Source organism: Sebastes fasciatus, chromosome 17 (genome assembly GCF_043250625.1).
Source record: "Sebastes fasciatus isolate fSebFas1 chromosome 17, fSebFas1.pri, whole genome shotgun sequence".
NCBI lineage: Eukaryota > Metazoa > Chordata > Actinopteri > Perciformes > Sebastidae > Sebastes > Sebastes fasciatus.
In genome coordinates, this window is record NC_133811.1 from 26,910,025 (window position 1) to 26,924,091 (window position 14,067).

The 14,067-nt window shown below is 44.7% G+C and overlaps 1 protein-coding gene across 4 annotated transcripts in view; it reads left to right on the forward strand.

Moving 5' to 3' along the window:
* The window catches only part of gon4la (gon-4 like a), a 15,360-nt gene extending 1,506 nt beyond the window's left edge, over positions 1–13,854 (forward strand). For 2 of the 4 annotated variants that reach the window (XM_074612920.1, XM_074612921.1), the window contains exons 2-26: positions 1–77; positions 895–1,112; positions 1,980–2,054; positions 2,160–2,210; positions 2,330–2,383; positions 2,545–2,640; positions 2,737–2,829; positions 3,130–3,291; positions 4,205–4,415; positions 4,549–4,650; positions 5,037–5,077; positions 5,427–5,539; positions 5,723–5,912; positions 6,020–6,106; positions 6,194–6,374; positions 6,744–6,894; positions 7,005–7,152; positions 7,277–7,393; positions 8,369–9,286; positions 9,367–9,447; positions 9,550–9,741; positions 9,826–9,969; positions 10,756–11,018; positions 11,694–11,796; positions 12,274–13,854. The exon at positions 1–77 is cut by the window's left edge and continues 179 nt beyond it. In XM_074612920.1, the coding sequence (XP_074469021.1) occupies positions 1–77; positions 895–1,112; positions 1,980–2,054; positions 2,160–2,210; positions 2,330–2,383; positions 2,545–2,640; positions 2,737–2,829; positions 3,130–3,291; positions 4,205–4,415; positions 4,549–4,650; positions 5,037–5,077; positions 5,427–5,539; positions 5,723–5,912; positions 6,020–6,106; positions 6,194–6,374; positions 6,744–6,894; positions 7,005–7,152; positions 7,277–7,393; positions 8,369–9,286; positions 9,367–9,447; positions 9,550–9,741; positions 9,826–9,969; positions 10,756–11,018; positions 11,694–11,796; positions 12,274–12,390 (3,985 nt within the window). In that variant the 3' untranslated portion in view covers positions 12,391–13,854. The remainder of the gene's footprint in view (positions 78–894; positions 1,113–1,979; positions 2,055–2,159; positions 2,211–2,329; positions 2,384–2,544; positions 2,641–2,736; positions 2,830–3,129; positions 3,292–4,204; positions 4,416–4,548; positions 4,651–5,036; positions 5,078–5,426; positions 5,540–5,722; positions 5,913–6,019; positions 6,107–6,193; positions 6,375–6,743; positions 6,895–7,004; positions 7,153–7,276; positions 7,394–8,368; positions 9,287–9,366; positions 9,448–9,549; positions 9,742–9,825; positions 9,970–10,755; positions 11,019–11,693; positions 11,797–12,273) is intronic. The other 2 variants (XR_012590561.1, XR_012590560.1) reach the window with 2 other exon arrangements.
* Positions 13,855–14,067: the final 213 nt, after the last annotated feature.

Genomic DNA, 14,067 nt, shown 5'->3' on the forward strand with positions numbered 1-14,067 from the left:
GGAGGAGGAAGAGGAGGAGGAGGGGTACCTGCTGGTGGTAGAAGACACCACCGACTCCAGCCTCATCATCACCATGGGTAACGCGCATTTAAAATGACGCACCATTCGGCCGTTCATGATAACAAACAATATGCTTATCTTGCACATTATTTTCATACAGTCAAATACTAATTGTGATTCATGTTTAATATGAGTGGACAGTGACAACCATTTAGTTTCACTTTATTTTTAATTCATTATTTATTTGAAGCTTCTAGTAAACAGAACATGTGTTAATAAATATATAACTTTATAAAAAACGCCATAATGATGATATCATCATATTCTCATCACCAGGCAGTTTAATTTATCCTGAGCGCCAAAAAGATGAAGTATTTAGTAAGTATTCAGATCCTTTACTGCAGTAAAAGTACTAATACCACAAGGTAAAAAAATACTCTGTTACAATACTTACTGTAACTTTGACTGTAACAGAGTGTTTTCAGTACAACATCCGGGTATTTTTGGCACATTGTAGATTTCCATACTGCATATTACATGCTACATTTTGGCCAAATCAGTACGTACTACTAGTAAAGTATGAGGTTTATAATACAGCCTACCTGTCATGTCGTGACATTGTGATGTCATCACATTATCCCAACTTGATGTCAGGAGTATAAATACAACTATATGACATTATGGTGGTTATAAAGTAGAAATACTGGTATCTGTTTAAGTTGTGATTTCAACAACACTGAAGCTGATTAATAAAACGATCAATGTTACTAATAAAAGAGGCTCCAAATAGTAATTTAGATGCTGGTTAACAACATGAGCCGGTTCCGTAATAAACCAGGTTCAGGTCTAGGTGCTGGTCCTGATATATTGATATATTGACTGTTTGTCTCTCAGAGGACAGTCAGGTGGAGGTGAAAGCAGCGAGGAGGAGAGCGGTGAAGAAGAGGAAGAGGAAACTGGCAGAGGAGGAAAAGGAGGAGAGGGTCGGGGTTTCAGAGAGCGAGGAGGAGGCGAGGGTAGAGATGGAGATTGACAGGCAGCTGGACCAATCACTGGAGACAAAGTCTGTACATCACAACCTGACCACGGTGAACGTCAGAAACATCATCCACGTGAGTTCATCCAATCAGAACACAACTGCAGAAACATTCATCCAATCAGAACACACCTGCAGAAACACCATCCAATCAGAACACACCTGCAGAAACATTCATCCAATCAGAACACACCTGCAGAAACATTCATCCAATCAGAACACACCTGCAGAAACATCATCCAATCAGAACACACCTGCAGAAACATTCATCCAATCAGAACACACCTGCAGAAACATAATCCAATCAGAACACACCTGCAGAAACATCATCCAATCAGAACACAACTGCAGAAACATCATCCAATCAGAACACACCTGTAGAAACATCATCCAATCAGAACACAACTGCAGAAACATCATCCAATCAGAACACACCTGTAGAAACATCATCCAATCAGAACACACCTGTAGAAACATCATCCAATCAGAACACACCTGTAGAAACATCATCCAATCAGAACACACCTGGACGACTATGCCTACATATTTAACAGGTTTTTTACACTTTAACTTAAAAATAAATAACATTTAAAAGCTGTTTTAAAAAATATTTTTCAACATTTTAAATGTTGTTATACATTTTTAAACATCCGTTAAACTCATTCACAACTTCATAATAAAAATAATAATTTTGATCCCTGTTTTTTATATTTTTTATAATAATAAAAGTAAACTTTTTAAAAACATTTAAGTATGTAAGTACTGTGGGTTGAACATTGTAAAGACACATTGGTCCTGGGACAGTTGAAGCTTCATATTGATTTAATAACAGTGATGTCAGAGGAGGTGATCTTCGTTTCAGGTGAGGTGTCATTCTGTTGAATGTTCATTAAAGAAGAGAGGGACTCATTTTGACCTTTGACATTTGACCTTTGACCTACAGGAAGTGATCACCAACGAACATGTCGTGGCCATGATGAAAGCTGCTATCAACGAGACCGAGGCCGTCCCTCCGTTTGTGAGTCCCTCTGTTCGTCTGTCGTCCAATCAGAACGCACGGTTGGACCTCATTTATATGTTAATGAACCGTCGGAAGTCTGATTTATGTGTTTGTTTTCTTCAGGAACCCAAAATGACTCGATCCAAGTTCAAAGAAGTCGTGGAGAAAGGAGTGGTGAGACACATCTGTCCCCCTGTCTGTCTCTTTGTCTGTCTTTTCTGTCTGTCTGTCTGTCTGTCTAACTGTCTGTTCTTCTGTCCCCCTGTCTCTCTCTCTAACTGTCTCTCTGCCAGGTCATTCCAGCCTGGAACCTCTCTCCCATCAAGAAGAAGAGTAACGTCAACAAGGTGAAGTTCAAAGTTCAACCATCCTGTCGTTGTTTATCTCTGATGGAAAAACTATTAAATAAAATTGATTTTATTTAAACATTAGAACATATTGTCTACGTGTCTGTCCCTCTACCTGTCTGTCTTTCTACCTGTCTGTCTCTCTACCTGTCTGTCTTCAGGCTCCTCAGTTTGTGGACATCCCTCTTGCTGAGGAAGACTCCTCTGATGAGGAGTACCGTCCTGATGAGGAAGAGGAGTATGAGACAGCTGAAGATGTGAGGCTCTGCTCTGATTGGTTGCGGTACAGTTTCATACTGATGATTGATTGATTGATTATTGATTGATTGATTGATTGATTGATGTGTGTGTAGACGTTCCAGGAGAGCGACATGGAGAGCACAGCTTCGTCTCCCAGAGGAAGTCGACTGAACAGAGAAGGGGATGAAAGCTGCAGCCCCTGGCAGGTAATCCACGTTTACATCTCTCTGTGTGATGTCATACCGTCACCTGTCCGTGTCCACCAGGGTCGTTACATGGCGGTCACCTGTCCGTGTCCACCAGGGTCTTTACACACCAACAAACGTGTCCATGTGTGTGGCACCCAGTTGAGTATAGGAACCTGAAAAGCAGCTGGACCACTTGTTTCTAACACTAAACAGTGAGCTTTAATCCCCGCCTCCTCTCTGTTGTGGTTGGTTGATCTGTTGTCACATGACAACACAACGAAGATGAAACCCTAAAATGCTTCCCCCTCCCCCCTTCAGACTTCTCGGAGCCGCTCCAGGCGTTTGAGGGCGGGGTCTGTCTCAATGGGACCTCCCCCTCCTCCCAAAGCCCCGCCTCCCAAAGCAGTGGCTGACAGCGCCTTCCTGGAAAAACTTCATGCTGTGGAGGAGGAGCTGGCTGTGTGCATGGAGCCCTACCAGGTAACACTGAAAATATACCGTTTAGAGCTTTAGCACCAGTCGGTAGAGATTTTAAGACCAGTTGGTGGAGCTTAAAGACCAGTCGGTAGAGCTTTAGCACCAGTCGATAGAGCGTCAGCACAAGTCGGTAGAGCTTTAGGACCAGTCGGTAGAGCTTTAAGACCAGTCGGTAGAGCTTTAAGACCAGTCGGTAGAGCTGTAGGACCAGTCGGTAGAGCTGTAGGACCAGTCGGTAGAGCTTTAGGACCAGTCGGTAGAGCATTAGGACCAGTCGGTAGAGCTTTAGGACCAGTCGGTAGAGCTTTAGCACCAGTCGATAGAGCGTCAGCACAAGTCGGTAGAGCTTTAAGACCAGTCGGTAGAGCTTTAAGACCAGTCGGTAGAGCTGTAGGACCAGTCGGTAGAGCTTTAGGACCAGTCGGTAGAGCTTTAGGACCAGTCGGTAGAGCTTTAGGACCAGTCGGTAGAGCATTAGGACCAGTCGGTAGAGCTTTAGGACCAGTCGGTAGAGCTTTAGGACCAGTCGGTAGAGCTTTAGCACCAGTCGATAGAGCGTCAGCACAAGTCGGTAGAGCGTCAGCACAAGTCGGTAGAGCTTTAGGACCAGTCGGTAGAACTGAAGGACCAGTCGGTAGAACTGAAGGACCAGTCGGTAGAACTGAAGGACCAGTCGGTAGAGCTGTAGGACCAGTCGGTAGAGCTGTAGGACCAGTCGGTAGAGCTTTCGGACCAGTCGGTAACGCTTTAGGACCAGTCGGTAGAGCTTAAGGACCAGTTTGTTGAGCTTAAGGACCAGTTGCATAGGTTTATTTGTGGAATATAAAAAATCAAAGTCTGTCTAATATACTGTACTACAATAACAAAACTGCAAGTTGTTATATTGAATTGATTATTGATTATTTGTGTATGTCAGCCTCTGTCTGAGTCGGATGACGAAGTAGGTCTGATGGCGTACCGGACTCGGTCCAAGCGTCCTCTACGTGATATTCCAATGGGCCAGCTGGAGGCGGAGCTCCAAGCTCCCGACATCACACCTGACATGTACGACACCAGTTCCGCCCACGAGGACAGGGATTGGACTGATTGGCTAAGAGGCCTGATGATCTCAGACATGGAAAATGAAGGTGTGTGTGTGTGTGTGTGTGTGTCTGCGTGTGTGTGTGTGTGTGTGTGTGTCTGCGTGTGTGTGTGTGTGTCTGCGTGTGTGTGTGTAGCTATGTCACAATACCTCTCTGTAACATTCTATATTTCTACCAGATGAGTGTGATGATGAAGATGATCCAGAGTACAACTTCCTGGCCGAGATCGATGAACCCGATGTGGAGGATTACCGTGACGACAAGGCTGTCCGCATCACAAGTCAGTGCACCTGTCTCCGCCGCCTTAGGTCTTTTGCTCAAAGATTGTAGGTCAACCCCTTGAGAAACTCTATGAATCAGCCTACTAGAATAACATACTAAGGCTGGTTATTAACGTCGTCTCTGACCCTGACCATGTCCTGAAGAGTGAATACTAATTGTTGCCATCAAATCTGAGACATATATCTTGTCTGTGGTGATTGTTATGTTAAATGTATGTTTCCTGTCTTCAGTTTTTTGTCTGTGTTGACGTTGCAAATGGAGCTGCTTAGATGCAAAGACAATTTCAGACTTGAGCTGATAAGAAAGTAATATCATCACCATCATTATAGATTTTATTAGATTAATAATTTATACTGATGGTCTGTTGTGGTGTTTGTCCTGCAGAGAAGGAGGTGAATGAGCTGATGGAGGAGCTGTTTGAAACGGTGAGTCTCTTCAGTATTCACGCTTGGTGTTTCAGAGCTGGAGTCAGGACGCGTTTAGCTTAGCTTAGGATAAAGACTGCGAACAGCTAGCCTGGCTCTGTCCAAAGGGAACAAAATCCACCTGCCAGCACCTTTAAATCTCACTTATGGAGAGATAGATAACAGGTGTACGATTAGGTAATAATAGATAGATAACAGGTGTACGATTAGGTAATAATAGATGGATAATAGGTGTACGATATCACCTGGTGTCTGAATGTTCAGTTGATAATGAATCAACAGAAGAGGATTTCTTCCACCAGTCACAGTGATATAAACTCACCTTCAGCTGCTGGTGTGTGTGTTTCAGTTAAAGGAAGACCTTGTGGCGGGACAGGAAGCGGAAGATGAAGGCCACGAGGAAGAGGAGGAGCCACAGGAAGAGCCTGTTCAAACACACAACCCTCAAGAGCAGCACAACACGTATGTAATGCACAACAACACACACGTAACACACAACAACACGTATGTAACACACAACAACACGTACGTAACATACAGCAACACGTACGTAACACAGAACAACACGTACGTAACACACAACAGCACACACGCAACACACAACAACACGTATGTAACACTCAACAACACGTGCTTTCATCACAGAGGACCGGGCGATGACGACGAGGAGGACGGACCAATCACAGAGCTGCGTACAGTGAAGCAGCAGATGGCGTTGATCAGGAAGAGACGACAGCTCGGTCTGACGACACACTCACACACACACTGTCCAGAGCCGTACACACTGAAGCTGAGCGGACCGCAGAGGAGCCGCCTGCAGCAGCAGCTACAACAGGTACTTATACTCTATACTCTACGCCAGGTGCCATTGTAACGAGATAATCAATGTTATTGACTTCACCTGTCTCTGTCTCTGTCTCTGTCTCTGTCTCTGTCTCTCAGCACGTCCAGCTGCTGACTCAGATTCACTTGCTGAGTTCACCTGTGGTCAAACTGCAGAGTGAAGCTGAGACCAGCAGACAGTTCCTGGTAATTATTAATATTGATCCAGTAATCATTATTATTGATCTAGTAATCATTACTACCAGACTGACCAAACATCTGTCTCTCTGTCAGTTTGAGCTGGAGCTGCTGGCTCAGCGCGGCGAGCTGCTGATGTCTTCAGGTCGTCCCGCTTTCTGCAGCGTCTTCAGAGCGTCCAACCTGCAGGGGGCGCTGCAGCTGCTGGAGGAGGTCAAGCGAGCTCCCCTCAACTACCAGCAGCAGCAGCACAACCCACCAGACGCCAGAGGACATAGTGAGTCCACCACCTCGTCACATAGACATGTACACGTATATAGACATATACTGTATGCTGTATATGTCTATCTATGTATACATGTCTATGTGTACATGTCTATGGTTATTTGTATGGTGTCATGTAGTAACGCAGCTCAAAGGAAAAACTGTTAAACGCTCCACCTGGTGGTACGTTTAAGGACCCTCAGACACCAGAGCTTTGACAAAACATACGTACTGTACTTCAACCAAAATGTGAATGTTGGGATTTGAACACATACAGAACACCACAGGGTGATATAATGACCTCAACCAAACCACCAGAGATGGACCGCCTTAAAGTTTACACTATAAACTTGTGTGTTGTGTATCTGTGTGTGTTGTGTAGTGCGTTGTTACCCCGTCCTGCCGGCTGAACTCTCCTGGCTCTTCGCCACCCGTCCGGTCTTCCTCTACCCAGAGCTGCTGCCCTGTGCCAGCCTGGACCCGGCTCTGTACTGCCCCCGCAGGACGGCTGCATTCACTGCAGCGGAGGACTGGTACACACACTCAAACACAAATACACACACACACACACACACACAGTGAGTGACAACAGTGTGCAGTGTGCATGTGTTGAACATTAGTGTGTGTGTTTGTGTGTTGTCAGCCTCCTGGTTCTCGGCCTCAGGAACATGGAGGGCTCATGTGACCCGACGAAACTCGTGTCTCAGTTCCTGCTGAGGAAGACTCTGGTCCAGGTCCGACGGAGGATACTGCAGTGCTGTAGACCCGGTTCGCCCGACAACATCGTCAAGGTAACACTTGTTTTTACTCGCGTGAGACACCGTGGTGTGGGCCTCTGTGGTTACATGGGCCTCCGTAGGTGACGCGGTTACTTAACGCTCACACGCAGCCTGTGATGTGTGATGTTGTCTGCAGGCCTTCAGGTACCAGCGGGTGTTGTGGCCGATGATGGTAGCGTGCCGTCAGGTCGACCCGGCAGGGCAGCGCCCCCCGGTGGAGAGAGAGGAGGACGCCATGCCCCTGTGGCTGATGGTACGTCACACTGTGGACATGAATGTTCCATGCTACACTTCCTGTTGTTCTTTCACATTAAAAGCCTACCTATAAAGGAGTGGAAATGAACATTATACTGAATGAATCAAGACAAACAGGTAAACAGGAAGTGATCAGTTAGTAGTGAAGTCAGTCTCTCTCCTGATTATTCTAAAACTTTATTTAAATTTCAATCATCCACTAGAAGGGTCTCTTTAAACACTCGACTTGTGCATTTTATTTTGTAGTGGTTCCTGTTTTTTCTTTAGTTTAAAGTTACTGATGTTTTTTATTGTGAAGCATCATTTTGAAAGATAACAGAACATGTTGTTGTGTTCTGTTCCATATAAACAAACAGGAAGAGCACACTGCAAAATAAAATAAAGAATTAAAATGAAATAAATAAAAGAAAACATTAATAAACATAATAATAATAATGATGTGCCATCTTATTTTTAATAATAATAATAATAAAAAGGATAAATTAAAAATATAATAATAACGCACCATCTTATTTCTAATAATATTAATTAATTAAAAATATTATGATAATAAGGTGCCATCTTATTTCTAATAATAATTCATTCATTCATTAAAAATATAATAATTCTCCATCTTATTTTTAATAATGATAATTGAGTAATGAAAAACATAAATAATAACTACAATGTGTCATCTTATTATTTTAATAATAATATTAATTAATTAAAAACATAATAACGCACCATCTTCTTTTTAATAATAACAATAATTAATTAATTAAAAACATAATGATAATAACGCGCCTTCTTATTTTTTTATAATTATAATTAATTAATTAAAAACAATAATAATAATGCAGTCTCTTAATTTTAATAATAATTATAATTAATTAGTTAATTAAAAACATACTACTACTACTACTACTACTAATAAATAAATAATGAATTAAAAACATAGTTATAATAATAATTCCAATTCCTCCCCCCCTCACAGAGGAGCCTTCCTGTCATCTACCCAACTATCAAAGACTATAACAACCCGTCTGGCTCCTCCTCAAAGGCCCCGCCCCCTTGCAGGTCAGGTGGACCCCGTCAGGGGCACCTGACACTTCTTCGCTCCGCCTCAAACACCTACAGCTTCTCCCCTGGGACCAGGTACCCACCCCGCCTCCCCAAGCACCTCGACTTCAGACGCATTGGCTTTGTGCTGCTGCAGCAGCCCCCCCCTCCTCCTCACTCTTCCCCCCTCCCTCCCCCTCCCTCTGACTCCTCCCCCATCCCAGACGGCCAGGTGGACTCCTCCTCCTCCCCACTCGCTCCCCCTCTCTCTTCCTCCTCCCCCGTCGCTGACGGCCAGGTGGTCTCCTCCCCCCTCCGAGCTCTCAGTCCACCTCGAGTCATCCTCCGCCGCCTCCTCCTGAGCAGGACCGACACCCCCGTTGACATCATCACCGATGACAACGTCTCGATGACGACCAGAGAGCAAATCAGACGCCACTATCAGACCCTCACCAGCCTGAGGAGAAGGAGAAGGAGGAGGAGGAGGACGTCTGCTTCACCTCCTGAAGAAGAGAACAGAGGAGAAGCGAGGAGGAGTGATGAAGAGGCTTTAGCTCCTCCTCCTCCTGAAGGCCCCGCCCCCAATGATCTCATCAGGAGGAATGACGAGGAGGAGGAAGAAGAAGAGGAGGAGAGCGAGGTCCTCCTGGTTCTCTCTGAATCCTCACCCAGCTCAGCAGGAAGTGACGTCGCCGCCAACGACGACTTGGACGACGTCGAGGAGGCGGAGGCAGAGGCAGAGAATGAACAGGAAGTGGCACTGAAGCCATCCAGAGCAGCAGAAGAAGAAGAAGATGATGATGATGATGATGATGATAGAGAGTCTTCAGATGGGTCCGTCCTCCATCTGCAGGTCTGAACTATTCTGAGAAAATGTTTAAACATGAAACTTAAATATAACTGTACATAAATAACATGTATTTATATATACAGGAGTCATCAGAAGATGAAGATGATGATGATGATCAGAGGCAGTATGAGGACGAGGCATTTGCTCAGGATTATCTGATCAGAGTGAGACTCTTGTTTTTAATAACACCAGTAACTTTATTTCTAAGGACGACACACATGAATCAGTTAACAGATGTTTGTCTGGACTTCCTGTTTCCTGTGCAGGTGTGTGATGCGTTGCAGGTGTCCCCGGGCCTCTCTAAGCAGCTGCTGCAGGTGTTGGATCAGTTCTCGGCAGCGGCGGTTGCGGTGGAGGTTCTGTACGGCAGACTGAGCGATGTTCTGCGGCCGTGGCCTCAGCTGCTGAGAGACTTCGCTGCCTTCCTGAACCGACGACAGGCCCGCCGCTGTGGGCTGGTAGGTGACATCACTCTGACATCACAGTGTACTCGGGGACAGACCCAACCTACCTTAACTCTTCTTCTGTGGTTTCTTTGTCAGCTGATGGAGAAGCAGCTGTTTGAACGCAGCCGGCGGTTTCTACGGCGACTGGGGCAGAGCCTAGGAGAAGGCTCCTCCCCCTTCCAGCAGGTGGTGTCCGTGCTGCAGGGAAGCTCCGCCCCCCTAGCTGAGGACATGGACAAGGTAAACAATGACCTCTGACCCCCCCAGTGCTGATCACTGGAGTGGAATACAACCCGGTATATATACTCTCACCGGCCACTTTATTAGGTACACCTTGCTAGTACCGGGTGGTCTTCTGCTGCTGTAGCCCATCTGCTTCAAGGTTCGACGTGTTGTGCGTTCAGAGATGGTATTCTGCATACCTTGGTTGTAACGAGTGGTTATTTGAGTTACTGTTGCCTTTCTATCATCTCGAACCACTCTGCCCATTCTCCTCTGACCTCTGACATCAACAAGGCATTTCCGTCCACACAACTGCCGCTCACTGGATATTTCCTCTTTTTTCGGACCATTCTCTGTAAACCCTAGAGATGGTTGTGTGTGAAAATCCCTGTAGATCAGCAGTTTTTGAAATACTCAGACCAGCCCGTCTGGCACCAACAACCATGCCACGTTCAAAGTCACTTAAATCCCCTTCCTTCCCCATTCTGATGCTCGGTTTGAACTTCAGCAAGTCGTCTTCACCACGTCTAGATGCCTAAATGCATTGAGTTGCTGCCATGTGATTGGCTGATTAGCTATTTGTGTTAACAAGCAATTGAACAGGTGTGCCTAATAAAGTGGCCGGTGAGTGTATAACCCGGTATGCAACCCGGTGTATATATATCACGGTGTCCATTCACACAATGGTACCTGATCAATGGTTCGGTTCAACCAATAGTCCAAAATAAAACCACTAGATAAATAATATCTGTAAACTAAACCATAAAAACAGCTGATTCATTAAATCATCTCTGGTTTCTCCAGATCTCGTCTCTCCTCAGACGCCACTCTGACCTGCACCAGGAATTCTTGGAGTTTTTCCAGCAGCTTCACGGCGTGACGTCGTCACCCGTAGCGACCGGCTCCGAGACCACAGAGACGGACCACGTGTCCCAGAATCCTCCTCCCAATGGGAACAGGAAGAGAGCTGAGCGTCGGCCGTCTGACAAGGCGGAGCCAGAGCAACCGGTCGGCGCCAAAAACATCTCGTTGTCCTCGACCGGAGAGAAAGTGGTCGTCTGGACACGGTCAGCACAAACACACACACTGATGTTGATCTCAGTAAACTGATCCAAGATCAGGAGAGGAAGTTAATAATTAGTAGCTTTACTTTGAAATAAAGTGTTTTATTGATGTAAGAAGAAGAAGCTGCTATATTAATAATCATCAAGGGTTCAAATTAAAAAGATTTGACCTCCTGCTCATATCAGATAGCCCCGTTTCCTGTTAGTGAGGTATTAAGTGAGACTCTGCAGGATCTTGAGTGTTAGTTGAGAAAGTTAACATTAACCAATGGGACCAGATTAGCCGACCCCTACGCCGCTGGAGACTACTTCTGGAGGAGTAGACGGCTGGCTAACGTTAGCTAGCTAGCTAGATTGTCTGTCTGCAGAACTGGCTAACTAGTTCTCCGATATTGTAGCTCGCTAGAGCCTTGAATCACATTTTGTCATCTCAAATGTATCTGATATCTGGATCCATGCACCCAACAACATGACATTTTAGATGTGTAACTTTAGCCCATTGCTAGTGTTAGCCTCCAGTCTTTCCTTTGTTTAGCCTCCAGCTAACACTGTGATCTCATCTTGACGTCGCCTGTTAGAGGGTCTGTTCAGTAGTTGTAGTTGTAGTGGTCGTGTGTTTAGTTTGGAGAGCAGACGCAGTTCCTGTCAGTTCAACTCTCTGACCACTTCCTGTTGCAGTGAGGCAGACCGCGCCATCCTGACGGCCTGTCAGCAGAGAGGAGCCAATCGGAAAACATTCAGGCAGGTCTCCGCCCAGCTGGGAAACAAGACCACCCAACAGGTGAGAGGGGGCGGGGCTTGTAAATTGTACACTGTAAAAAATTCAAAACATCCAAAGCAAAGAGACCAAACTCTGGTCTGCTGCCATTTTGGACTGAAAACTCTTATTATATTTATAATATTGTTCAACACAGGACATAGACGATAGAATAGAAATAATTTAGTTTTACTTTTGTACGTCTCTTTGTAGGCGGATGTTTTACTGGCGCCCGGTTGTCACTTTCAGTCCAAAATGGTGGAAGCGTAGCTCTGCTGCTGATGTTACAATGGAACAAACTATTGATTTTCACCTCTTTGTGATATACGTTCTTTGTTTGAAGAGAATAAGGGAGTTTTTGAGTTCTACCAAAGCTAAAGTAACATCTGTAGTTCTTCCTGGACTCCAGCGAAGAACTCCAGATGTTGCAGAGAACCTCGGTTACGTCCATAACTCAGACAGACAGATGTTTTATTAATGGACGTCCTCCGTCTCCTCCAGGTCAGCCTTCGGTTCCACGACCTCATGAATCTGTTCCACTCGGCCAACTTCCAAAACTCCACTTCCTGTTCCTCAGTGGGCCGGCCAATCAGCAGGCAGGAAGCAACCCTGGACTGAAGGCGGGGCCAATCACAGTCAAGTCTGCATTCGTCCACAAAGTGGACTTCAGAGCCGGGACTCTGATCCGGATCAGCTGCTGTTCTAGACTTTCATTTACGTGACTTTATATTTAATTGTTAATATTTCTTTGAACCGTTTAACTGATCAGTTGGACTTCTTGTCGGTTAAACGGTTGATTGTGAACATCCCTAGAACGTGTTGAAAAGAGCTCTAGAGTTCTGCAGAGGGGTCAGAACATTTGATGTGGAGTTCTTCAGGATATTCTCCAGTTTCAGGTCTCCAAAGACACGTCAACATTCATTTCACTAGAACCAGGTGAAGATGTTCTGGATCCAAACGGAACCAGAACTCAGTGGAAGGGTTCTAATGTGAACCAAAAACTGACCGTTTCTATCAGATGTTCTGGTTAGAACATGTTCAGTTCTAATCAGAACTCAGTGGAAGGGTTCTAACGTGAATCAGAAACTGACCATTTATGTCAGATGTTCTGGTTAGAACATGTTCTGTTCTAATCAGAACTCAGGCGAAGGGTTCTAATATGAATCAGAAACAGACCGTTTATATCAGATGTTCTGGTTAGAACATGTTCAGTTCTAACCAGAACTCAGTGGAAGGGTTCTAACGTGAGTCAGAAACAGATCGTTTATGATTTAGATGTTCTGGTTAGAACATGTTCAGTTATTCCTGACTTCAGAACAAAGACTCGACTGTGAAACTGATTTCAGTGATGAAGTAACCGGCTGAACAGTTCTACTGAGAACTTTATTTATGACTCATTATTTATTGTTTAATTTATCTCCTCTGACCTCACCCCTGATCTAACTACCACAGTTAAATCAGGGGGCGGGGTCACAGCGAGGTTAGGGGCGGGACCACAGTTAGATCAGGGGGCGGGGTCACAGTGAGGTTAGGGGCGGGACCACAGTTAGGTCAGGGGTCACAGTGCGGCTAGGGGGTGGGGCCACAGTTAGGTCAGGGGTCACAGTGAGGTTAGGGGGCGGGGCCACAGTTAGGTCAGGGGCGGGACCACAGTTGGATCAGGGGGCGGGGCCACAGTTAGGTCAAAAAGGAAACACGAAAACAAACCAAACGTTCTCAAAAGTTATTTTTTCCTTTTTTAAATTCCGTAGTTTTTTATTTTATGTTTGATTGTTTTTTATTTAGTGTGATAAAACAGATTTATTCAGTTTAGTTTTAGTTTACAGAGATCCAGCTGTGAGCAGCAGAACCTGGATTATGCAGGTTTTACTTGATTTGACATATATCGGCTGATAAACAAACATGTTTGAATGTGTTTGTTTAAGAATGTTTAGTCTTCCCATGATGCACCGGGGTGACACCGCCTGATCAATCCCATGATTCCTAGCGGCCTTATACAGTGAAGGATTTATAGAAAGTGTTTATTCATATTGAATGAGAACGAATGACGGATGATGCTTCAATAAAATCTGTTTACATGTTTCTGTGATTTTATGAATCGATTCAACGAGACAAAGATTAGTTTCATGTCAACGTTTATTTGTTCAGATTCTGTATATTAGCTTTTATTCTGAAGGTTAAAATCACTTCCTAAACTGACTGATTATTATTATTATTTAGTAAAAACTGAACTGAAGATGTTAAATTACATAAAGACAGTTCGATATATAGATCATCTTTATTATCTCTTCTTTT